Source organism: Erithacus rubecula (genome assembly GCF_903797595.1).
Source record: "Erithacus rubecula genome assembly, chromosome: 26".
In the NCBI taxonomy this organism is placed as follows: Eukaryota; Metazoa; Chordata; class Aves; order Passeriformes; family Muscicapidae; genus Erithacus; species Erithacus rubecula.
Genome location: NC_136678.1, coordinates 1152966 through 1177227, shown reverse-complemented (window position 1 = coordinate 1177227; position 24262 = coordinate 1152966). Strand labels below are relative to the sequence as shown.

The 24262-nt window shown below is 50.7% G+C and overlaps 1 protein-coding gene across 1 annotated transcript; it reads left to right on the top strand.

The window, feature by feature from the left end:
• Positions 1-535: 535 nt before the first annotated feature.
• KLHL12 (kelch like family member 12) lies at positions 536-24262 on the top strand. The gene is made up of 12 exons (XM_079327153.1): positions 536-647; positions 887-1084; positions 7731-7884; positions 8638-8855; positions 11819-11968; positions 14048-14162; positions 16563-16669; positions 17490-17685; positions 18338-18496; positions 19511-19609; positions 22269-22455; positions 22722-24262. The coding sequence occupies exons 1-12, from the start codon at positions 564-566 to the stop codon at positions 22846-22848; spliced, it is 1794 nt and encodes a 597-aa protein (XP_079183279.1). The 5' UTR covers positions 536-563; the 3' UTR covers positions 22849-24262.

Below are 24262 nucleotides of genomic sequence, written 5' to 3'. Positions count from 1 at the left end.
CGCACATATTTTGAACACACCAATTTCATGCCCATTGCCCTGGGCAGTCTGTGCCAGGGCCTGATCAGCCCTTCAGGGAAGAAATTTTCCATAGTATCCAACCTGAACCTCCCCTGGCCCAGCTTGAGGCCGTTTCTTCTTGTCCTGTTCCGTGGATGCAGAGCCCAACACCCCCTGGCTGCCCCCTCCTGTCAGAGGAGAGGCAGAAGGTGCCGCCGAGCCTCCTTTTCTCCAGGGTGAGCCCCTTCTCTCAGCCCCGAGCCCTCAGTTCCCTCAGCCCTTCCTTTCTCCAGGCTGAGCCCCCTTCCCCTCAGCCCCGAGCCCTCAGTTCCCTCAGCTCCCCCAGCTCCCTCAGCCCTTCCTTTCTCCAGGCTGAGCCCCTTTCCCTCAGCCCCTTTCCCTCAGCTCCCTCAGTTCCCTCAGCTCCCTCAGCCCCTTCCCGGCCCCTCTGTCCTGCGGGTCCCGCGCGGGCCGCTGGGGGGCGCTGTGGGACTCCCCCGGGCTCGTTGCTCGGCAACCGCCCGGCACCCAGGGGCGGGGCGCTCTGCGCGCGGCGCGGTGAGATGACGCGATCAGAGCGCGCGGCTCGGGGAGAGGGAAGGGCGGGGGGAGGCGAGGTGTGCGGGCCGGGACCTCTCCCCGCAGTGGTGAGTGCGGCCGGACCGAGCCGGGCTGCGCCGGGCAGGGCAGCGCAGCTCCGGGCGGGGCCGGGCTGGCGGCCCCGGGCTGCCCCGGGCGGGTGTCGGCGGGGCGGCCGCGCCGCGGGTGGCGGTGGGCGGGGGCGCCGGGCGGGGCGGGCGCTGAGGGCGGGCGGGGCGGCGCGGCGGCAGCGCCCCCTGTCGGCGGCGGGCGCCGTGCCATGTGGCCGTGCTGGCTGTGCCCGCAGGTGCCGCGCGCCATGGCCCCCCCCAAGGACATCATGACCAACTCCCACGCCAAGTCCATCCTCAACGCCATGAACGCCCTGCGTAAAAGCAACACGCTCTGCGACGTCACCCTCCGCGTGGAGCACAAGGACTTCCCGGCCCACCGCATCGTCCTGGCCGCCTGCAGCGACTACTTCTGCGCCATGTTCACCAGCGAGGTCGGTGCTGCCGCCGGCCCTGGGTGCTCCGCGGGTGGAGGAGGCAGGGCCGCCCGGTGCTTGGGCTGTTCTCCATTGAACTGGGCCAGGATCCCTCCGTGGGGGCTCAGGATCCCCTTGTGGTGATCCTGGAGTCTGCTGGATACTCCCCGTGGTTGCTCAGGATGCCCCCGCAGTTGTTCTTGATCCCTTCGTGGTGACTCTGGGTGTCTCAGGAACCCCCACTGTGGCCCTGGATTTGTCCACTCTGCCTCTTGGTCTCTCTGGGTTTCCCCACGGTGGCCCCGGATTTCTCTATGGGCTCTAGGTGCCACCATGGTGGCCGTGGGTCTCTGTGAATGCCCCCATGCTGGCCCAGGAGCCCTCTGCATTCTGTGGTGGTGGCCCTAGAGCCCTTCGAGGTGATTCTGTGTCTTCTTATGGTGACCCCAGAGTCCTTTATTGTGACCTGGGGAGTTAAGAGGTTGTGGTGGGGACTGTGGCCTTGATTGATGCTCTGCTGCAACCAGCCTGTGCCTAGGGAGCTGCCAGGCTGAGCTGCCAAGCCAGAGAGTTCTGATACATTTACTTGTTTTTCTAGTGGTGATGTGTGGTTTCTGTGGTTCTGGGCATCTTTCCTGCCCTGGTGCTGAGCTGTGGGAGCCGTGCTGGGGAGTCTGGGCAAGACTTCCTGTGCAAGGGAGGGTGTTTGGTGTGTGCCCTGGGCTCCCCTTGGCACTGGCTGTGCTGCTCTCTTGCCATGGGGGTGTCACTGGGGCTGGGGTGGCTCTGAGCCCCAGGTGCTGCACTCAGCACATCTCACCTGTGAGCACCTTGGCTCTCAGCCCCTCCTGGGAGACTTGCACTATCTGTGTGCAGTTTCCCTGAGTCACTGACAGGCACTGCTTCAGCTAGAACTAGCACTCATTGTTAAACGTCAGATGCTTTGCCTGCCTTTGTGTTTACAAGTTTGAGTCAATCTTTGCAGCTTTTTCTTATGGAGGATGCTTTCCTTATGTTATCACCTTGCCCATTAGCAGGGAGAAACATTTTTAAGTAGGTTACAGGTCCTAAAGACCTCCCTGCTCACGCAGGAGTCATTGCAGCAAAGAATGATTTTTTTCTTTGTTTTACCCAGCCATGAAGGCTGTGGCAGAGCTCTCTGTGTGCCCACTTCTCTCAGTGCTGCCAGGGCAGCAGGTGTCTCAGTTTTTACAGTCCTGTGCAGAGAAACCAAAATGATGCATGTGTAGCCTGACCACAGACTTTTTTTGTCCATATCTTTATGAAATTTGTGAATTCATCAGGTTTGTGCTCTTTCTTTGCATAAAGGAAATGCAATTAAATGAAGAAAACACACAAAGCAAATTCAATCCCTGGAGACTGAAGTTCTCTGTTCTCCAGTAACCTTAGGTGCTCAGCAGTACATCTCTGCTTCTCTGGGTTTGCCTCCATGTTCCTGTCAGTGCTTTTGACTTCTGGACTTTGTCTAGGCAGTGTGCAGAGATCCAGTCACTCCATGTGCTCCAGAACGTTCTCTGTGGCTGCTAACAAAGGCTGGTGGTTGGTGTGATTTGGGTCTGAGCTGAAATGTCTCTCCTTGCTTTGTTACAACTCACATTAAGGTAACATCATGGTGACCTTCATTCAGACATGTAAATCTTCCTAGGAAATTAAATTCTTACACCTGCCCTCAGTCGGTAGAATTGCTTACTCTCCCATGCTCCCACAATGCCTCTGCTTTAAGGGCTTTTTGCTTTTGCTTAGTTTGTGTTTCTTTCAAACTTCTTTGTTCTGGAAACCCTGAAGTGCCCAAGCTGCCAAGGGGCACACAATTACAGAGTGTTTGTGGGAGAGCTTCCTTCCAGGAAGAGGCAGCTTGGGAAGCCTCAGAGTGGACAAGTTTCCTGTGTGTGTCGGGGCCTTTGATGGGCCAGTGCTTGGACACTCTCCAGGCACTTGTGGGTGCAGGGTTTGGCCAGGCTGGGACTCCAGGGAGCTCAGAGTGTGTGTGGCCTGGCAGGCCCTGCCAGGGCTTCCTCAGCACTCCATCACTTGCCTCCTGCAGGTCTGGGGGCTGCTTGGCATCTCTGATGTGCCAGGCTGGGCTGCACGAAGCTTTGTTCAGAATTGATCTTGGGATTATGCCATGGCATTCCTAGCATTTTATCCTGGGGTTATGCCACAGTATTCCTGGTGTCACTTTGTGCATGGCCAGTACAACACTGACACTGTCAGCAGATACTGTTGTCATAAAGAACTGCCTTTGCCTCTCCATGTCTCAGGTTTCCTTCCTTCTCTCACTTCTGACTTTCAACATTTTAAAAAGTTCTCAGTCTAGCTTAGTATTAATTTCTTCCCATTTTCTGTTCCCATTTTATAGCAGGAGGAGAAGCCACTGATCACCTGATGAACCCCAGGCTTTTTGCAACATTTTCCTTTGCCCCAGTGCTGAGCAGTGTGGGATAACTGAAACACCATCAGTTTTACCTGCAGGGTTGTTCCTTGTAGTGAAAATCGCAGATCCCCTGGATATTGGTTGTACACTGGTATTTGTCTTTGTTTGGCCAAGTTAACAAAACTTGGGATCTTTTAAGAGCTGATCACTGTCTCCACCTCAGAATGAAACTATTCTGTCTTCTCCTGGGGACTATGTTCTAGAAATTGAAGGGTTCTTTCCCCCAGAACAGAGAAATGTTATTCTGAAAGTAAACAGCTGGTGTTTCCAGGTTCTTACATGGTCAACTTCCCTGCACTGTGATTGGTCTCCGGGGTACAGGGAACCACACATTAGCACTGTCATGCTATCTTTTCTCTTCCCCTGTGAGCAGAAATTGGTGTTTATTGCAGTATACTTTTGTGCATCTGCATTACTAAAGGCAAAAACAAGAAATAGCCTTAGGTAAGAAAGGAGTTGCAAAATTTTAGAGCCATTCTCCTGCCTGATTGTTGTGGTTTAGCCCCAGGCAGCAGCCAAGCCCCTTAGAGCCCTCTGCTTGCTCCCTGACCAGCAGGACCAGGGAGAGGGTCAGAAGGGTAAAAGCTGGAAAATTCCTGGGTTGGGATAAAGACAGTTTAATATGGAAACAAAAGCCACACATGCAAACAGAGCAAAAGCAGGAATTCAGTCCCTGTTTCCCAGGGGCAGGCAGGTGTTCAGCCATCCCACAGAGAGCAGGGTTCCATGGCACCCAACAGTGACTTGGGAAGACAAACACCATCACTCCAAGCATCCCTCCCCCTCCTTCCTTCTGCCCCCTTCTTCAAACACTGAGTGGGATGTCACATGGTCCTGAGCTTGCCTTTGATCTCTTTGGGTCATCTCCCAGTTCTCCATGCACCCCCAGCCCCTTCACCAGGTATGGAAAGCAGAAAAGGCCTTGGCTCTGTGTGACCACTGCTCAGAAATAACAAAAACATCTCCATTGTCAGCCCTACACTCAGCAAATCCAAAATACAACCCCATGCCAACCACTGGGAAGGAAATTAACTCTACCCCAGCCAAACCCAGCACAATGATTTATGGATGGAATGGAAGAAACACAACATTGTGTTTTTCACAAAAGAGCTGTAACCTGCACCCCCTGCCTTAGGGCTTTCAGCAGCTTGGGCATCTTGAGGTGAAACTCCTGAGGCCTCAAAGTGACTCTCCTGAGTTGTTTTCCTGGATACTGCAGTTGATTTTGGAATCTCTACTGCTGCACACTTCCCATGATATTAGAAATGTGTTTGTGTGAGGGAGTATCAATCCCTGCTACTTTGCTCCCTTCAGGGAGAGTGAGCAGGGCTCTGATACTAAAAAACAAAGTAGGAAACCAATCTGAAATTCTGACTGCAGAGATGTCTGGTGCCACTGAACAACATAAAAAGTAAACAGTGAACACCTTGGAGAGGAAAGCTGCCTGGCCTGTGTATTGGTTAGCATTGTATGGCCATTATTTTGCATTCTGAGTCCAAGTATGAGGCTGCATGGATGAATGAGGGACTGTTTGTGTCCCAGCAGCCCAGCACTGAGTGCTGCAGGCAGTTCTCTAATGCTGTACACACAGGCTGCAGCTCAGCTCAGAGTCCTCATGAGTCTGAAAGGGTAAGAGAATTGGGATTGTTGAGTCTGGAGTGGCCTTCCAGCACCTGAAGGGAACCCAGCAAGAAAGATGGAGAGAGAATTTTCACTGGGATTACAGGAGAAGGGGGAATAGCTTCAAACTGACAGTGACACTCCACGGAAGGTCCCTTCCAACCAAGACCATTCCATGATTCTGTGCTCAGAATCAAGTTGTCTCCACACTGAGATCCTTCTTTAAGGTATGATAGGATCCCAGTTCTGCATCACACACATCAGGAGAAGTTACATTAAATACTTCCTTCCTTCTAGGCATTCTTAGCATGTGAGTAAACTGAGCAAAATAACAACCAAGTAGTGAAGTGTAGCAGAAATAGAAGGCAATTCATCATCTATAGAGTATTAGTGTTGTCCTCATGGTTTATGTTGTGGTCTGCAGTATAGAGAATGTGCATGGCTGATTGATTGTGGGTCAGGAGCTTCTTTATCAGCTGCAGGCTGATGTGTGAAGAACTGATGCTTACAGCTATCAGGAGGTCAATAGAACTTTGTAACATCTTTGATGCTAAGTGTGTATGTCTCCATTTGTTTACTGGAATCATCAGTCTTGTCTGATCATTTCTGAACTTTGGTGGCATCTGTGTCCTTTGTGGTACAAACAGCTTAGTCTCGATTGAGGAATGTTTTGTCTGGCCCAAGGCAGGAACTGGTTTTAGCAATGCCTGGCCTGTCACACAGCAGGTCAGACAAGGTAATTTGCTGTTCCTTCCTGGCTTTGGAAGCCATAAAGTTTGTTCACTGAGTCAACAGATTTGAAAGGCTTCTTCCCTTAAATTCCTTTGAGGGTCACCATTACCTCCTGTAGTTCTCTCCTGCAAGTGGATCTCTGCATCACAGACAGGGCTCAGTCCCAGCAGACATCTCTGCTGTGTCATGGAGTGCCTCTGCAGGAGTAGTTTCCACTGATTTCTTTTCTGGATTCTGTATTCACCTCCATTTTCCCCAGCTGTGGCAGATTGGAAGCTCAGTGATGGTGCTTTGGCCATGCTTTCTGCTCCCTGAGCCTCTGCCCAACTGGCTGTACCAACTTCAGGCTCATTCTTGCAAGAGAAGCCACGGGCTCTGCCTGCATTGTGCTTGCACAGTGCTGACTGCTCCAGAGTTGGGCTGGTTTTGCAGTGTGCCACAGGAGGATCATTGTTGAGGTGCAGCCATGCTGCTGAGCTGGCAGCCTTTGGCAGGGTGTGATCAGTGAGCCCACCAGCCAGTCCATGGGTCAGGAATCACTGGGTGCTCTGCCAGCAGCTCTGTGCTGGAGGCACTGAACCACCAGAATGATGCTTTGTGAAATTTAATGGTTTTGTGCCAATTTGATGGATTCACAGAATTTGCTGTTCACAAAGATTGACCACTGTGAGAATAATGTTCCTTGGAAAAAAATTATTATTCTAAAATTAATCACAGAGGTGATAAAATAGTCAGGGGACAAAGTCTGGATTGTATAAGTACCATCACTGCAAAAACTGTCATTTTGCTTCATTTCATTTTAGGAATGAAGTTCACCATAAGCTTGAATAATGAATTGGGAAACTGAAAGTTGAGACAGCTTTTTCCTTGGCTTGGTTTTAGAATGGAGTGGTGAAGATGTTCAGGTGTTGGAAAGGAAAATTACTTGTCAGTAGATTTGACTTGTTCAAGTTTAGGGCTGGACATGCCCAGGGGGAAGTTACAAAGCTCAGGCAGAAGGATGTCCTACTTATTGGGGGCACAGAGATTCCAGATTTCTGGGCCACAAAACTCCCAAATTAAGGAAGTTGATAAAGCCAGCTAAGCAGCTGTGCTGAATTCAGCTCTGAATGGGTAGAAGGTAATTCCAGCAGGGTCATATAATGACCACTGACTCACAGCCACCACTCCAGAGGTCCCCTGACCCAGAGGAAGACTGAGCATGGGACTAATTAACATAAAAATAAAGGAAATCTTTGAATAGAAGATAGAAGGCTAATCAAGAAGAGAACTAAGTAACTTGTAGCCAATAAGCATTAATGCCTTTATTTGCTAAGATGTATAGATAGTAAACAGCTTTGCCAGTCATGTGCTGGCTTTGGGGATTGGCCCCCAGCCCCCTTTCTGTGCTGAACTGAAATGAATCAAATATCTGGACTCTGGGTGTGGATTGGCCTCTTTTACAGGGTGAAAGAACCTGGTTTGGGCCAACCCTTAGGTGGGGACTCCCTGTGAACTGCATGTGTCACACACATCCATCTCAGATAGGAATTCCCTTGGAGTAAAGCTTGGAGTAGTGCCTGGAAGAGAGTTTAGCTGTCTTGCACAGGTGATGCATGTAATCTCCACTGCCTCAGATCTCAGCTCAGGTTTTACTGTGCAATGTGACTGTCCTTTTGATCCATGCAGAACTTTGTCTGTTACTCATTCTGTAAGTGAATTCTGTAGGGGAATTCCCTCCTTCCCTATATCCTTTCAGTGAGCACCAGAATAGAAGGGACAAATCTGTATTGAAGCCTCTGACAGATCTTCTGAGTGTTATGGGTTTTCTGATCACATTAATGAAAAATAAAGCTATGTCTCCCTTTTAATTGACAGCTCTCAGAGAAAGATAAACCCTGTGTGGATATCCAGGGCCTGACAGCCTCCACCATGGAAATCCTGCTGGACTTTGTGTATACAGAAACTGTGCATGTGACAGTAGAAAATGTCCAAGAATTGCTGCCAGCAGCATGTCTGCTTCAGCTGAAAGGTAATTCAAAGATTAGCACAAATTGCATCATTGTTGCTGTTTAGAGATTTGGTTTGTTTGACCTTCTGTGCATGGAAGAGAGATTGGGGGAGGAATTACATTTATAAGTAGGTATGTCAAACTTATCTTTTCTTGGTGCTGTGGTCTCACTGCTTGAGGAAGGGATTTGGGTACAAAACAAAATGGTTTCATTCTTTGGGCTACTGTCCTTCTGCAGGAGTATTCCCAAGAGGAATTGTGAGCTGTATAACACATAAATGTTACAGCTCAGTTTCATTATTATAATAAGCAATCCTAGATGTCATTTAACCTGCCATCACAGTAAGTCTGGGTCAGTAACAGACTGCTTATTGTCATTGCACGTGCACCTATGGAGACAATTATCCCAAACCCCAGACAACTTAGCCAAAAGTTACCACAGACCTAGAAATCTGGTGTCTGCCAAGAGCAGACACATGAGTGGTTTATAATCCATGAAGCTGAGTACAGCTCATGTTGGGGTCTTCCTGGTATGAGATTGATGTCATTTTTTCATTGGAATAGAACAGCCAGAGCTCAAACAGCCCAAACATGAGGTATGGCTGCTCCAAGACTATTCACAGTCTCCAAAGCAATACATGCATGTGTGTGTTTCTGTAGTACTTTTACTTGTTATTTGAATTGGATTTTCATTATTTCTTTTTTGAACCCTTGCCAAAGCAGTGGATTGATAGTAAGCCTGCAGTGCTCATTCACCCCTCCAATTTTCCATAGGTGTGAAACAAGCTTGCTGTGAGTTTCTAGAAAGCCAGCTGGATCCATCAAATTGTTTGGGCATTCGGGATTTTGCTGAGACACACAATTGTGTGGATCTAATGCAAGCTGCAGAGGTCTTCAGCCAGAAACATTTTCCAGAGGTGGTTCAGCATGAAGAGTTTATCCTCTTAAATCAAGAAGAGGTTGAAAAGCTCATCAAGTGTGATGAAATTCAGGTAAAACCTGAAAAGTGCCATTGCTGTGCAAAGCATTGAAGTAAAATATTGAAACCAGTCAGTAATTAGTCTGTACTCCTGGGGTGGACTCTTTGCACAGTTCCTGAATTTGATGTTTAATTTTCAAGAGGTGTCTATTTTTATTTTTGCTAGTTTGTAATTATATCAATATCATGTAGCTTCTCTGTAAGAATTTGATGTCACACAAGTGTTTCTTGCCAGTCAATCACAGTGGGTTAGTTCCCTTTGCAGAGCTATTGGCCCTTCATGCTCTCCTTCCCCTTCAGATTAAGTTGTCTCAATGCCTGCATTTCAGAAATGGCCCAGGCTTTAACTTCTGTTTGCCTGCTAATCAGCAGGATCAGCACAAGGAATCCTGGGATGGTGCAGGGTGGTCTGACTCTGCAGGGGGTTACATGGAGACTTGGTTCTCTGAAGGTGAGTTTCTGGAGGATGTGCTATGTGCTGGAACACTTCAAATACACTTTTCCAACTTTTCTATGAATAAGTTGAATATTCTCTGGTAATGAGGACAGAGCTTGATTACTTATTGAGGTGCATTTTATTGAGAGCTGATGTTTACTCCAGTTGAAAGACTTGAAGCAATCACTGCTCAGAGTTCAGGGGAGCAGGAATGCTTGGAAGCAAACCAAAAAGTGGGATACCTATGGTGGGATTTCTGAAAAGCCAGTACATGGGTAGCCAGAAGAGAATTGTTGATGTATTCCTTGAAGGTGGTCTGTAGCCATGCTAACACCCCCTTGTTAATGAGGCTGCTTGAGAGAGTGTGTGAGACTGGTGAAGGACCAGCTCCAGCTGGGCTCTGCAGTGGAGAAGGCTGAGTGTGTTTGGTGTTTGACAAGCTGCAGTTTTGTGCTGTGTTGGCCTGACCTATGGGCTGTGATGATACTGACAGCAGCTTCTGGGCTGGGAACAGAAAATAATGAGGAACTTCAGAGTGACCCAGCCAAGCTTCTTGGATGATTTGCTCAGGAAAAGTGACATTCCTTGTGGATTGGAAGGGCTGGTTCAGACCTTGCAGCAGGAAGTGTGTTGGGCATGCACTGTCATGCCTTTAGAATATGACAGGGAGGGCGAGGGAGGGGATTCTCCCCCTCTGCCCTGTCCTTGGGAGACCTCAGCTGGAGTGCTGTGTCCAGGTCAGGGGTTCTTAGCACAAGAAACACATGTACCTGTTAGAGAGGGTCCAGAGGAGGCCACAGAGATGCTCTGAGAGCTGGAGCCAGAACGAGAGCTGGGTGTGCTCACCTGGAGAAGAGACAGCTCCAGGGAGACTTTATAAATGGGCTTATAAAAATGAGGAAGAGTGACTTTTTACATGGGCAGAGAGTGATAGGGCAAGGGGTAACACTGTTAAAGAGGAGGATTTAGATTTGGTGCTGGGAAGGAATTCTTCCTGGTGAGGGTGGTGAAGCCCTGGCACAGGCTGCCCAGAGAAACTGTGGCTGCCCCATCCCTGGAAGTGTCCAAGGCCAGGATGGATCAACCTGGGATAGTGGGAGGTGTCCCTGCCCATGGCAGGGGGTGCAATGGGATGGGCTTTGAAGTCCCTTCCAACCAAACCAGTCTGGGATAAGGAGCAAATCTCTCTCCTGCTCTTCCAGCACAGAGGTGCTGTGTGAAATCAAGAGCATGGTGAGGGAACACCCTCAGAAAATCTCTGGGCTGCTCAAGAAGTGCTATGACAGGTCCTCACTGTGATCCTGCATTTAGTGTTACTCATCATTTATCAGAAGACATAAATGGTTTAATGAACAGTAAAACTGTTACGTATGTCTGAGGACATTCTGTTCAGGAGGGAATAGATCAACACAGGATTATTGCATTTAAAGAGGAGGTGGGGGAATTGGAAACAATACAGTAGTCTGCTCTTCTTTTGTGAGCTCTAATTGTCCTTTCCTTGTAATTCCAAGAGAAAGAGGCCATTCTAAATTACACTGTAACAAATATAAAACAATGGCATAGAAGAATGCCTTACATAATTAACCTCTGTGGCTCCCTGCTTCAAAACATTCTTCCTGACAGCTTCCAACTGGACTTCAAAGGGGACCAGTCATAGGCTGGTGGGAAGGCTCAGTCCTTTCATCACAGGCTCTTCTTTTACTTCGTATTTAGTCTAACTTAACAGAATAATAAATTCATGTCTGATTTCCTTTTACTTTGGATGGACTGATAGATGTACAAAAAGAAAACAAAGTCTAAGTAATATATAATTACTTGAGATATTTGATATTTGAGATTTTTATAATTCTTTTGCTTTTGGTAATCATAGGTGTCCAAAGCACCTGTGGTTCTCTAACAGTATCAAATTTGGATGGTTTAGTCAGTGTAATCACTAGAAGTGGTGTAAACACCAGCATGTGCCAGTCCTAAATTGAGACAGAAATAAACTAGTGATAATAAAATAAAATAAACAGTAGCATTCATGCCCTGAGATTTTAAAACATAGATTGAAATAAAAAGATACCTTAACTGTACCTGCTCTGGCAGGAGTGTCCGAGGGGCAGTGCATAGGCACAGGGCTGCCAGGCACTTGGCTGTGCAAAGGAAACCTGATTCTAAATCATCTCTTTGATAGGACTTTGGATTTTGCAGGATCACAGCTCCTGCTCCAGAGAATTGGAGGAGCTGTCCTGTGAGTTCACCCAGTCAGCAGATGGAGATCTCAGCTCCAGGCTCTGCTCCACACCATAGCCCTCCCTGCTCTGGGACTTGAGCTGCCCATTGGTGATCTCAGCTGCAGGGGAAAAAGCAAACACAGGTTTAAGGAAAAGGAAGTGAGAGAATTGACTGTGCTTAGGGGGATTTCCCTAAGGGACTCATAGCTGAAGGTCCTGCTGCCTTGCTCGCTGTGAAGCAGTGCAGCAGCCTGGAGGTTGTGTGCTCCCTGGCAGTGGCTGCAGTGTTCTCTGCCAGCTGATCAGGATGTGCCTCCTGTGCAGGTGGACTCGGAGGAGCCGGTGTTCGAGGCGGTGATAAACTGGGTGAAGCACTCCAAGAAGGAGCGGGAGGCGTCGCTGCCGGAGCTGCTGCAGTACGTGCGGATGCCGCTGCTCACACCGCGCTACATCACTGACGTCATCGACACCGAGGTACCGCCGTGCCTGCCTGGGGACCCTGCTGCCCCTGTCCCTGTCCCTGCCGCCCCTGTCCCTGCCGCCCCTGTCCCTGTCCCTGCCGCCCCTGTCCCTGCCGCCCCTGTCCCTGCCGCCCCTGCCCCTGCCCTGCTGCTCCTGCTGTGGCTCTGCCCCTGCCCTGCTGCCCCTGCCTGGGGCTTTGCCCCTGCCCAGGGTTCTGCTCCTGCCCAGGGTTCTGCTCCTGCCCAGGGTTCTGCTCCTGCCCAGGCTCTGCTCCTGCCCAGGCTCTGCTCCTGCCCAGGCTCTGCTCCTGCCCAGGCTCTGCTCCTGCCCAGGCTCTGCTCCTGCCCAGGCTCTGCTCCTGCCCAGGCTCTGCTCCTGCCCTGCTGCTCCTGCCCAGGCTCTGCTCCTGCCCAGGCTCTGCTCCTGCCCAGGCTCTGCTCCTGCCCAGGCTCTGCTCCTGCCCTGCTGCTCCTGCCCTAGCTCTGCTCCTGCCTGGGGCTCTGCTGAACACTGAATGTGCTCGAAGCTCTTCCCCTGCTGCTCCCATTTGTTTGGGCACTGTGGAGCTGTCCCTGCTCAGGCACAGTACCAAACACTGAGCAGTGTTTGCTGTGCTGCAGTCACAGCCGCAGGGTGCCCTCTCCAGAGCCATGAGTCAGCTGTCTCTGCAGATATCCACAGCACCTTTCTGTTGTCATCTGTTACAGTCTCCAACAAGTGCTTTCTGCCTTCATTCCTGAGCACTGGCAGGCTGAAGAATGCTGGCATTGATCTCAGGGAGGTCATGGCTCCTCAGAAGGTGTCTGAGGTGCAGATGGCCAGCAAGTACCTCTGAGTGAGAAAGACAGCAGCAGTGTGGGCCCAGGATCAACACACAGCCAAGAGCCATTGCTAATGCTGCTGCATTGTGTTCTGGGATGCTGCAGAGGCAACCCAAAGTGGGGATGATGCAAAGAGACAATTAAGCTTTTCGGTGCAAGTTTAGTTCCAGACAGGAAGTGATGCTGACCCCAGGCAAGATTTCAAAGGCCCAGAGAAGGTCAAACCAGCCTTCAAGTTAGATGGTGATAGGATGTACTCAAGGGTTACTATCCCTTGTCACCTGACAGGTGCTGAATGGTGAATGACAGACATTTCTCTATGTCAGGAAAAGGCTGGTTTAGCAACAATCATCTCAAATGTGATAGATCATGGGTGTTATTAAATCAGGACAACCTAATGGGCTGTTGTGGTAGGTTATGGAAGAGTTAAAGGGTGTTCAGTCAGATTGTCATGATCCACTTCAAACTGAAATTGAAGCTAATGGAAAAGGGCTGGTTCCAAATCCAGCCTGAGACAGAGTGTACAGCTCTCAGTTCTCAGAGTGAATGTGCAGGGTGACCTTTTCAGTCTGGCAGTGCCACACACTGGTGGCACATCTCAGCTTGGGCCGGTGTGGAGAATGGAGTGTTGGCCCCATGTGACTGCCTCACACAGATGCCAGGAATCTGTAGAGGTTTATCTGAACTTGATGAAGCAGCATGTACACTCAACACCCAAGGGAAAATGAGTGCTGAGCTGAAGGGAGGTTGGTCCAGGCCCTAGGCTAGGGGAGAGAATTACACAGCATTGTGCAAGATGAGGCTGTCCTTGTGTGCCTCTCTCACTTCAAGAAAACCTCAGTGCTTCTGTCCCCTCCTCACAACTGCATGTCCCATGTGCACAGTGATCAGGCAGTCAATCAGCTAAACAGTTTCATTGTGCTGTGCTCCCTGTCTCCTCTCCAATGGCAGGTGCAGGACAAGTTATGTGGGGCAGATCAAGTGTGGTTTCACTGCCAGTTCCCCTTCCTAGTCATACTTCTGCTGGCTTAAATGGAGCAGAAGTGGTTTTTCCTTAGTGTCCCAATGCAGCCATTTTCCTTAAGGAGCTTCAGTGCCAGACTGTGAGGATGGAGCCATATCTTCTCAGCCACAGTCTGAGTTGCCTTTGCATTTCCCACATCCAAGTCCTTTTCATGCTGTCTGAGCTGATGAGAGTTGGCTTTAGGACAGTTCTTCTGAGGCTTCTTAAAATACATTGCATGTAGCAGTGACTCATGTTTCTCCCCAGCCTTTTATACGCTGCAGCCTGCAGTGCAGAGACCTTGTAGATGAAGCCAAGAAATTCCACCTTCGGCCCGAGCTGCGGAGCCAGATGCAAGGACCCAGGACACGAGCACGTCTGGGTGAGCACAGGGGAAGGGACCCTGAGAGGGGCCAGGCCACTGGCAGGTGTTGTGGCAGACACCTTGGTCAGTGCCTTGGAACTGTGTTGGTGTTCTTCACAACAGTAACTTGTCAGTGGGACAGAGAGAGGACTGGAGCAAAGGACAGGGGTGCCTCTTTTAACAGAGCATGGTTGCTTAGTGCTAGTGTGGGGACCAGCTGATTGCCTTTAATCCCAGGCCCCTGCTGTGGCCTTAAAACCAGTTTTCTGAATTGCTGGTGCCTGCATGCAGCTGTCCAAGAACTGTGGGAAAGGTTTCTTCCTCTCTGAAGAGGCAGATACCAGAGTCCAAAATAGAGCTGAGATGAGTGACAGCTGCCTTACAGTGACAGCAAGTTTCCACAGTGAATTGAACAGGAGAAGGTGCACGGAGGGAGATGAAGATGTCCCTCTTCCCCTTCAGAGGTGGTTTGGGTTTTTTTTCCTCCCTAGACATGTTAAGGCAAATAAGTGATAATATCTTCCTTTATTTCAGTAACTCCTACCAAGTACTGAATTGTTGGGAAAATGCTTGTCTTAGGGTTGTGAGCACTCAAGAGCACATAAATGTAGGAATGAGGTACAGAAGAAGGAAAAGTATTTTACAGGCTTCTTCTGTGCCATGCCTGTGTCCTGCCATAAGTGCCAGCATGGACTGCTCTCCCTGCAAGGAATCTGCCCTGTGTGTTCTCCAGTGCTGCTGCAGGTGTGGAGAGACCCCCAAATCCCTTCATGGCCTCTTAGGGGACAAACAGCAGTTTAACCACAAAAGGAGGAGGGCAGATTAGGTTTGTCAGAGACACACTGAACAGACTTTTCTGGCCTGAAGGGAATATTGTTGTGCTGTTCCTGCATAGTCCAGGCCTCAGCACATTTTGTGGGAATTCCTATACCAGTTTCAAAGACCTGCACTTCAGCTCAGCCTGTCACTGGCATCACCCTCCCAAGTATCTGAAGGGACCTACAGGGAAGCCAGAAATGGACACTTCATAAGAAGCTGCAGCAATGGGACAATGGGGAATGGTTTCACCCTGAAAGAGGGAAAATCTATGGAAGAAATTCTCCCCTGAGAGGGTGGTGAGGCCCTGGCAGGGATGGAATGACATGAGCTTTAAAGTCCTTTCCAACACAAACTATTTTGTGATTCTGTGATTTTAGAAAAACACATTTCATTTTTTTTCTTAGTTGAAATACTTCACCTGATAAAAAAGACATTAAAAAACTGTTTTATTTCTAATTGTACAGGTTAAAACTTTTCACATGCTTGCTGAGGTTCATCCTTTGGATTCAGCCCTAGCTGTTTTAATTGATTCCATACTATCTGATATCAGTAATGTGTCATGTATAAACTGGGATCAAGACATGTATTAACTGTGCATGGAAGGGACTGAAGTGATTGCACTTGCAGCTGTCTTGCTGGAAAGGAGCCTTTCCAAGATGTTGGAGCTCTCCCAGGGTTTTTTTATATTATTCTTCATCTGAGGTGGCAGCTTTTCTGCCTTGTGACAAAGTCTTGTTAAATGTTCTTTGCTTGGTGTTCAGTCCTTGGGCAATGAAAGGCTGGACAGTTGTAAATTCTGATGATAAACTCCCTGTTCCAGAAAGGGCCCAAGGAGTTGAGGGGATACTGAGCTGTTCTAAACCTGACAGAAGCCTACTTCCAGGCAGTGATTAGAGGGGAAGTTAAAACTCTGCAGGTCACACTTGCTATTAACAGTCATGGAGGAAATAAGAAAAATTCGGAGAATTCATCTCAGAGAAAAGAAAGTAGAGGAAAGGCAAATTTGAAACAAAATACACAAGATTTAAGAGGCAATTTCTGGGAAAATATTCAATTAGTTTTCCAAGCTTCAGACAGCCTGAGTTGTTTCTCAGTTACTCTCAGTTTCTCTTTGTTCAGTGGTGAATGAAGTCCCCTAAATTAGGTCTAGATGTCACTTGCAACCAAGAGGAGACTTTTGTTGTGAGGAGGCTGGAGGGAAGCACCCATTCTCCTACAGATTCCATGGGGTGGTGGGAGATTTGGGAAAAACAGTGGAAAGGATACAAAAGGAGATGTAGAGGAGTGAGCTTCAGCACCTGTCTGAGGCAACTTGTCTTCTTAAGAAGACAGAAAGAAGGAGAAACAGCCCTCCAGCAGCCAGCTCCTAACACCTCAGCCAGTCGTCTGCCACATGCTCTGAAGAGTTTCTCCCTTCTCTTCCTTGCTGAGCACAGAGGGAGTGTGAGTGCCTGAGCCAGGTTAGGTCCCTTCTCCACAGGGCAGGGATTTAGAAGCAGCTTTGTGCCAGGGAAGGCTCAGAGTTTCTTCAGGCTGTTCCCCTGAGGTGACCCTTGTGGTGAAGGGATTGACTTGGCTTTGCTGTGCTCTGTCCCTCAGGAGCTAACGAGGTGCTGCTGGTGATCGGTGGCTTTGGCAGCCAGCAGTCCCCCATCGATGTGGTGGAGAAATACGACCCCAAGACCCAGGAGTGGAGCTTCCTGCCGGTAAGGGGCTGCTGCTGGCCAGGCTCTGAGCAAACACTGGTCCTGCAGCACCAGCTGCTCTCCTTGGGCTGTCCTGTGTGATCTGCTGAGGATTTCTGACAGAAATTTTTTAGAGATTTACATGGTGAATGCTGAAACCATTTTAGCTTGCAGAGTGACTGAGGGAGAGGGGGTTGTTGTCACAGACCTGATCAGCTGAGCCTGCAGAGACCCACATCTTGGTTGTGGGAGTGAGAACTATCATGTTTCTTAGTGAAGGGGTGTTAAGCTTTAAGGTTAGTGATGATAATTGGAATGTTAATACGAGCAGTGTAATCAGTGCAGTCTTCAGGCTGCTGCGTGATCCCACTGCTTGCAGTGTTTTGGAGCATAATGGGAAGAGAGAATTCCTGCACTGAGGAGTATTTCTACCCAAATCATCTTTATCTGTGTGAAATGGTGGAGAACTGTCTTTTCTTTAGTATCACCAGTCAGGGCAGACTCAGTATCAGCTGACGTTCCAAAATTCTGATCTTTTTTGGAGGCTAAAAGCTTCTTCAAATATTCAGAGTCCCCACTTTTTCCCATTACCAGTGTCTGCAGGAGCCAGTGGGAGGCTAACAGAACGTCCCAGATGCATCAAAGATTATGCAGCAGCACAGGATAAATGACATTTAGTGTGAATATTGTCCTGAGAAGAGAGCATGGCAGGGGGAGGCAGGCAGAGTCACTCAGGTTGTGTCCTTTAAATGCATGGTGCTGCCTGCTGTGGGGCAGTTTGCCCCAGAGCAGTGGAGAGCAGGTTGCTGTCAGTGGCCACGTTGTCGGTGTCTCTGAGCAGAGCATCACCCGCAAGCGGCGCTACGTGGCCACCGTGTCCCTGCACGACCGCATCTACGTCATCGGCGGCTACGACGGGCGCTCGCGCCTCAGCTCCGTGGAGTGCCTGGACTACACCTCGGACGAGGACGGCATCTGGTACTCCGTGGCTCCCATGAACGTGCGGCGGGGGCTGGCGGGAGCCACCACCCTTGGAGGTACGGCCTGCTGCAGGCCTGAGGTGCCCTGAGCTGGTATGTGAACAGTGGGCTGGCTCTGGGGGAGGAGGGGAGCCTGAGATTCTGCCTTCCCATCGCTGGGATGCTAAAATGGAAAACTTGCCCACATATCCTGAGAGGAGCTCTGCCTCCGCTGCATTCCTGCAGCACTTATCTGTGAACTGGGGGAAAGGGGCTGTGAGAGATGATGGAGTGGGAAGCTCTGAGGGTGGTGACAGTGTTGGGCAGCACTGAGCACAGGACACTGAGTACAGCTGTGACTGTCCAGTGCTGGAGTGACTGGAACTCTGCAGGGAAGGAGTGAGAACTGTGGGGAGGTACTGACGTGAGGCTCACCATGGGCAGCGTTTGGGTTTGGGCATGGCAGTGTTTCAGTGGTTCTGCAGCATGAAGAGAAGTAGCTGGATTGTGTGTGTTCTCTTTCATCCATCAGCAAGAAGCAGATTTGAGGGCAGATGGGACTGTGTTTGTTGGGCCTGTGAGCCAGGCTGAGGAGCCTGGGTTCATCTTGGCTCCCAGTGTGGCACGGGCTGTTTTCTGTGGTTTGCAGTCCATGCTGTAGCTTTGCTGTGTGTGAGGGCCCTGCTGCTCTGTGTGCATGGCTGAGGGGGTGCCTGCTCTGTCCCTGCAGACATGATCTACGTCTCGGGCGGGTTCGACGGGAGCCGCCGTCACACCAGCATGGAGCGCTACGACCCCAACATCGACCAGTGGAGCATGCTGGGGGACATGCAGACAGCACGCGAGGGAGCAGGGCTCGTGGTGGCCAATGGAGTCATCTACTGCCTGGGTGGGTACCCTCAGCCCCTCTGGCACTGTGCAAAGCCTGCCTTCCTACCTAAGTGACCATCAAGTGCTGCCTGAGCAGCACCAGCCTGTCACGTCCGTGTAAGAAGAGGTTTAGGCTCACTGGGCACTGTGAGCTCTGCCAGTGAGAGCTGCCTGACCCCACTGTTCCCATCACAAAGGCTTGGACTGCAGCTGTCACATCACTGCAGGGAGTGCTGCACACTGCACATGGCACACAATTTACACACACTGCATTTGAGGGGTGGTGGAAGTGTGGAGGATAAGCAATGCCAGCTGAGGCTCTGTGTAGCCTGGGCAGTGTCTAAATGCCCAGAGATGAAGTAGCTAACTGTGGGACAGAAGGTGCACCTGCACGAAGCAATGGTGGCTGTGGTGCTCCAGAAATGTATCCTGAGCTGTCTGTTCTCCATCTTCTTCCTGTAGCACTGATCTCAGTTTCAGAGCACCACACCAGGTGTGAATACAGTGAGATTGCCAGAGGACAAAGCACTGTGAAGCTTGTTCTGTGGGTCACCTTCTAGGCCCCAGAAAAGGAAGGGCCAGCATTGCACCCACATCTGCTGGAGTCACAGATCTTGGGCACTGGTTTCATAGCACCACTGTATGGTTTGGGTTAGAAAGGACTTAGTCTCATTCCACCCTGGGCAGGGACACCTTCCACTAGACCAGGTTGCTCCAAGCTCTGCCCAGCCTGGCCTTGAATCTGGCCATAAACCAACCATATTTATTCCTCTTCTTCATCCAGGCTGGATGGCAGCACACTGCTCCTTATTTTAGTATCCACTTGTGAAACAGCTCTTGAGAGATCCCAGCCTACACCATTCAGCCTGTGCAGCTGCAGCACAGACCTGGGAGCTGCACATCTGCAGGGCTGCAGCAGCAGTGGCCTCAGAGTGCTCAGAGACAGCTCCATGGGGCTGGCCTGGTTTGCTGGTTTGGGAGCCGAGCATTCTCCCCAGACCAGCCCATGGTTTGCTCCTGTGTTTTGTTTCAGGAGGCTATGATGGGCTGAACATCCTGAATTCTGTTGAGAGGTATGACCCCCACACTGGACACTGGACAAATGTCACTCCAATGGCCACCAAGCGCTCAGGTGAGAGCCCACAGTGCCTGCAGCACAGTGTGTCATGTACAGTGTTTCTGCTGCACTGAGGCAACAGTCACTCCTGGAGGATGCCCTGGCCCCAGTGGCTGGGTTGGCTGTGAGAAAGGATGATTTTACTGGGTTGAATTCCCAAGAGAAATACTCATTTTCACGTGCCTCCATCCCATGCCAAGGTGTGTCTAGAGGAATGTTACAGGTTACAGGGAGATGACATGCTGTGTGATTTCCACAGCTAGGAGCAATGCCTGACATGGAGAAGAGCTCAGAAGCACAAACTGACCATGGTACTGGGTCAGTGCTTTCAGCTACATGGAACATGGTGAAGGCAGGTGTGCCCTGCCAGGCTGCTCCTTCACCTGAGCCCTGCTGCAGGTGAAGTCACACAGTAATTATCCCCACCAACTCTTCACTTGTCTCTCTGCCTGGTGTTCTATTCAGGCTTTAAGTTGGCAGTTGTATCTTGGATAAAAATACAGTTCAAATCCTACTTCTGGAGTATCTTTGTGTTTAAGCTCTCCCTCATTTCTCACAGGAGTTGTGGGGCTCCTGTAGCTCCTGTGTGTCCAGGTGTGTTGACCTCCTGCTCTTGCTGTGTGCCTCAGGCCTCCTGCCCTGCCCCCCGGGCCATGCTGGTGCCTGGCCCTGCCTGTGTGCACAGGAAGGTTGCTCTGTGCCTCCTCACCTGTGTGGCTCCCAGTGCTTACAGTTATGTCTGTAAATCATCTTCCAAATCCCTTTTGAAGTTGTTTTTTCTCTGCTTCTTTCAATAACTGGCCCTCACAGTCAGCCTGGGCAGCCCTGCTCCACATGATCCCTGGGCAGTGTTCCTGGTTAGGGACAAGTGTTGGGTATTTAATTAAACTGGGCTCTGTTCTGAAATCATTTCCATTTTCTTGTGCCTGCAGTGGCATTCACCAAAACCCCAGTATTTAAATACTTATTGCTGTGATAGGGATATTCCTGTTAAGTGTTGGTTTATCTGCCAAGAATTAATTTAAATTAGGAGTTAGGCACTTTCCACATCCAGGAAGGCCATACATATAAAACACAGGATGAAATCTGCTGGTTTTTCTAGGTCAGAGGCACCATCCATGAATCTCTAGGAAGCTTTCCTCAAGGGCTTTGTTTGGGCACCAGAGAAGGCTGACTTAGGACAAAACCAAAAGCAGAGTTCAAGGGAAAGCTTTCCACAACAGGTCTGTGCACCCCACAGGAGCTGGAGGTTTTAGTAGCTGTGTCTTGGCTGCAGCATGAGCCTCTTGATGCCACAGGCCAGCAGGAGCCTGGTGAGGCTCTTGACCCCAGCACTGGCTCACCTGGTTCCTTCCTTGGCACTGTGACCTGGAGCACCAAGATCTGAAACATGGCTGTGCCCAAGGGCCTTTTTTGCCCAAGTTTTTGTGCTGCCACTCTGGTACTAACACCCCTAATTACTCACACCTTAGATACTTGCAGCCTTCATCCTGGTGTCAGTTAAGTCTGTCCTGGTGAGCTTGGACCCTATAGGACTTCTTTTGCCCCTCAAAAACCCTCTAAGAGTTATCCACATGCAGGTCTTTGAATTCCAAGACAGGACTAAGAATAATCTTGGCTTTATTCACAGACATCATTTCCTCCTTGTTTCTTTTCACCTTTTAGGACAGATTCTGGAGGGAGGCTATCTCTCAGAGACCTTGGCCATATTGCATTGCTGGACCCAATTTCCCTGATTGGGCCTTGGTTTGGTTTCAGCCAAAGCTCCTGCAGAGCCCATGAGCCAGCCCGACCATTCCCAGCTCTTCTGGTGCTCTCAGGAAGGACAGACAGGGAAAGCCAGAATGCCTTTAGTGGAACAGAGTCTCTTATACCCTGTTTGTAAAGAAACAGATCCATGCCCCAGAACTGCAGGGTGGTTGACTCATTTCCTTCAGGATATTCTTTAGTGCAAGAGTTCCATGTTGGTGGTGACAGCCTGACAGGGCTGACTGTGTTCCCAGTTGCAGGAGCCCCTGGGGCCATGAGTGCATGGTAATGTCACAGTGTCCTCCACTGCTGTACCTGAGGGGGCTGCCAAGGAGCAGCCAAGGCTGGTGAGGTTTTTTTGCTGCTCATTTCATAAATTCCCAGTTGGAGCAGCATATTATTGAGTGCTTTCACTGTGAGAACACCTGTTCAGGCAGCTGCTCCAGCCACTTCTGCCTGTGCAACAGTGTAGAAACCAGTTTTCATTTTGTCTTCCAGAGGAGTAATATCAGGGAAATAAATCCCTCCTCCAGCTTTGCATGGAGGAGTGTGCAGCTACTCTCCAGCCAGGAGCTGGATGACACCAGGGAGTCAAAAACACCAGAGGAACCTGTGTGTGCAGCCTGCCAGCAGAGCAGGCCTGGTGCTGCTCTGCTCACACACCTGTGCTCAGGTTCAGCCCAGGTAAATCTTGTGCTGCTGTGCTGCCTAGGCCCCCATGCCAGAGTCAGCAGTGTTCAGTGGAGCCAGCTGTTCTCATGTATCGTGTTGGAGACAGCAACAACAGAACACAGTTATAAACTCTTTGAGAGAGGTACAAGTGTAAAATATGTGAAGCGGGAGGGCTTGAGCTGTTCAGCCTTGCGCCAGTGATCCCAGTGCTGGCGCTGTCATTGTGGGTGTGACCGTGCCCTTCTCTCCGCAGGGGCGGGCGTGGCTCTGCTCAATGACCACATTTACGTGGTGGGTGGGTTCGATGGCACAGCTCACCTCTCCTCGGTGGAGGCCTACAACATCCGCACCGACTCCTGGAGCACGGTGACCAGCATGACCACGCCCCGCTGCTACGTGGGCGCCACGGTGCTGCGGGGCCGGCTCTACGCCATCGCCGGGTAAGGGCGGGGACAGGGACAGGCTGCTGCCCCTCCGTGACAGGACACACCCGCGAGGTCACCGTGCCCACCCAAAACGGGCAGCACGAAGGCCCAGGGCCAGGCAGGTGGGGTGGTGACAGCAGACAGTAATGGCAGCCTGATGCAGGGCTATGATTTGGGCTGTGCCTGCTGTTTGCAGCTGTCCAGCCTCCCAGGAAGAGCTCTGAATGCCTCTGCCTCTTCCTCCAGCACCGTCCTTCATTTGTAACGTTCTGTCCTTGCAGATACGATGGCAACTCCCTGCTGAGCAGCATCGAGTGCTACGACCCCATCATTGACAGCTGGGAAGTGGTCACCTCCCTGGGGATGCAGCGCTGCGACGCCGGGGTCTGCGTCCTTCGGGAGAAGTGATGGGGAGGCGACTCACAAAGAAAAACATTCTAAAAAGTCTCAGCTGGAGGAAGAGTCCCAAATGATTTGCAGTGACTGTTCTTGAGAGTTGTGGATGCTGTGGGAATAGGCACCAGAACAGCAGCTTTCTGTGCTGCTTGTGACTAGAGCATGTGCATAACTGTGTGATCTCAGCAGTCATTTGAAAATCAGGGGCTCTGTGGGAAGCTGGAGGAAGGGGATGAGTGGGTCAGGAGAAGCTGCACTCTGCTGTTCCTGTGGCTCAGTCTGTGGGCAGAGCAGAGTTGCCCCAGCCTGGTCTCAGGCAGCCTGGTGACCCCTCCCAAGGACATGTACATAGCCTTGGGTCACCTCTTCAGCCACCGCAGGAGCCGTGGGCCCTCGGGTCGCTCTCGGCCGTGTGTGTGAGGGTGAGTCCAGCTGCTCTGTGTTCAGCTTCAAATCATCGTGTCCGTACTGAATGTCCCAGCGTGGGGGCAGAGCCAGGCTGGGTGATGTGTGAGGGGGCTGCACTGTCACTGGGGCTGCAGGGCCTCCCACGGCTGCACAAAGGAGTCGCAGGTTAAAGCTGTCAACTGCTGTGACAGAGCCTGAGGCCACTGGGGCAGAGGGCAGGGGAGGAGCTGGTTTCCTGCCACAGAAGCATCTGCAGTGTTTGTGCTCGTGATCAGGTGCTCAGCAAGGTTCATCACATCGTGTCTCCTCACAAAGCTGGACAGCTCCAGCTGCAGTCAATGTGTGGCACTGGGAGCTTGGCAGTGCCTGTGCCCTGCCCTGTGAGGAGGGCACCTGAGCTGGGGCCAGGAGAGAAGGGACACAGTGGCTGCTGCCCACCGAGGTCCTGCTGGCTGAGTCACTGGGGTTTGTCCCTGGACAGACCTGAGTCCAGCACACCCAAGGCAGCCTTTCACTCAAGTTCATTGTGTTGGTTTTCCTTTTATCTAGGGTTTTTCTGCTTCCAGGGCTGTTCCGGAGTGACATCCAGGATTCTGTTTTGCCCGTTGTTCTCAGCTGTTAATTCCCCTGTCTCACAACTCCACATCCTGTCACACTTGCTATCCCTGGCCTGCCCCACGAGCCCAGGTGAGGTTCCATCAGTGGCTCACATCAGCTCATGGAGCACTCCCTGCTCAGCATGTCCTGCCTCTCTGTTCCTGGGAGCACAGGCTCCCCTCTGCCATCAGCTTGGCCCCACAGTGCCTGGGCTCCATGTAGTGCTGCTCGTTGAGCTTCCTGCTGACTCCTTGCTTGGGGACAGGGTGGGATCAGGGACATGGTAGCATGACCTTATTATGCACTTTCAGCCAATGCTCTGACCTTCTGCGTTTGTTTCTATCACACAAGTGTTCTGTGGTTTTGTTTCCTATGTTTATTTTTTAATGAAAGTATAAAGAATAAAATATTTCCTGAGCCA

Excerpts from the sequence above, each read along its gene's own strand:
- KLHL12 (XM_079327153.1), top strand. The coding sequence starts at position 564 with ATGACGCGATCAGAGCGCGCGGCTCGGGGAGAGGGAAGGGCGGGGGGA. Across the intron at positions 11,969-14,047 it reads CTGACGTCATCGACACCGAG|CCTTTTATACGCTGCAGCCT; the intron begins GTACCGCCGTGC and ends GTTTCTCCCCAG. Across the intron at positions 18,497-19,510 it reads TGGAGTCATCTACTGCCTGG|GAGGCTATGATGGGCTGAAC; the intron begins GTGGGTACCCTC and ends GTTTTGTTTCAG.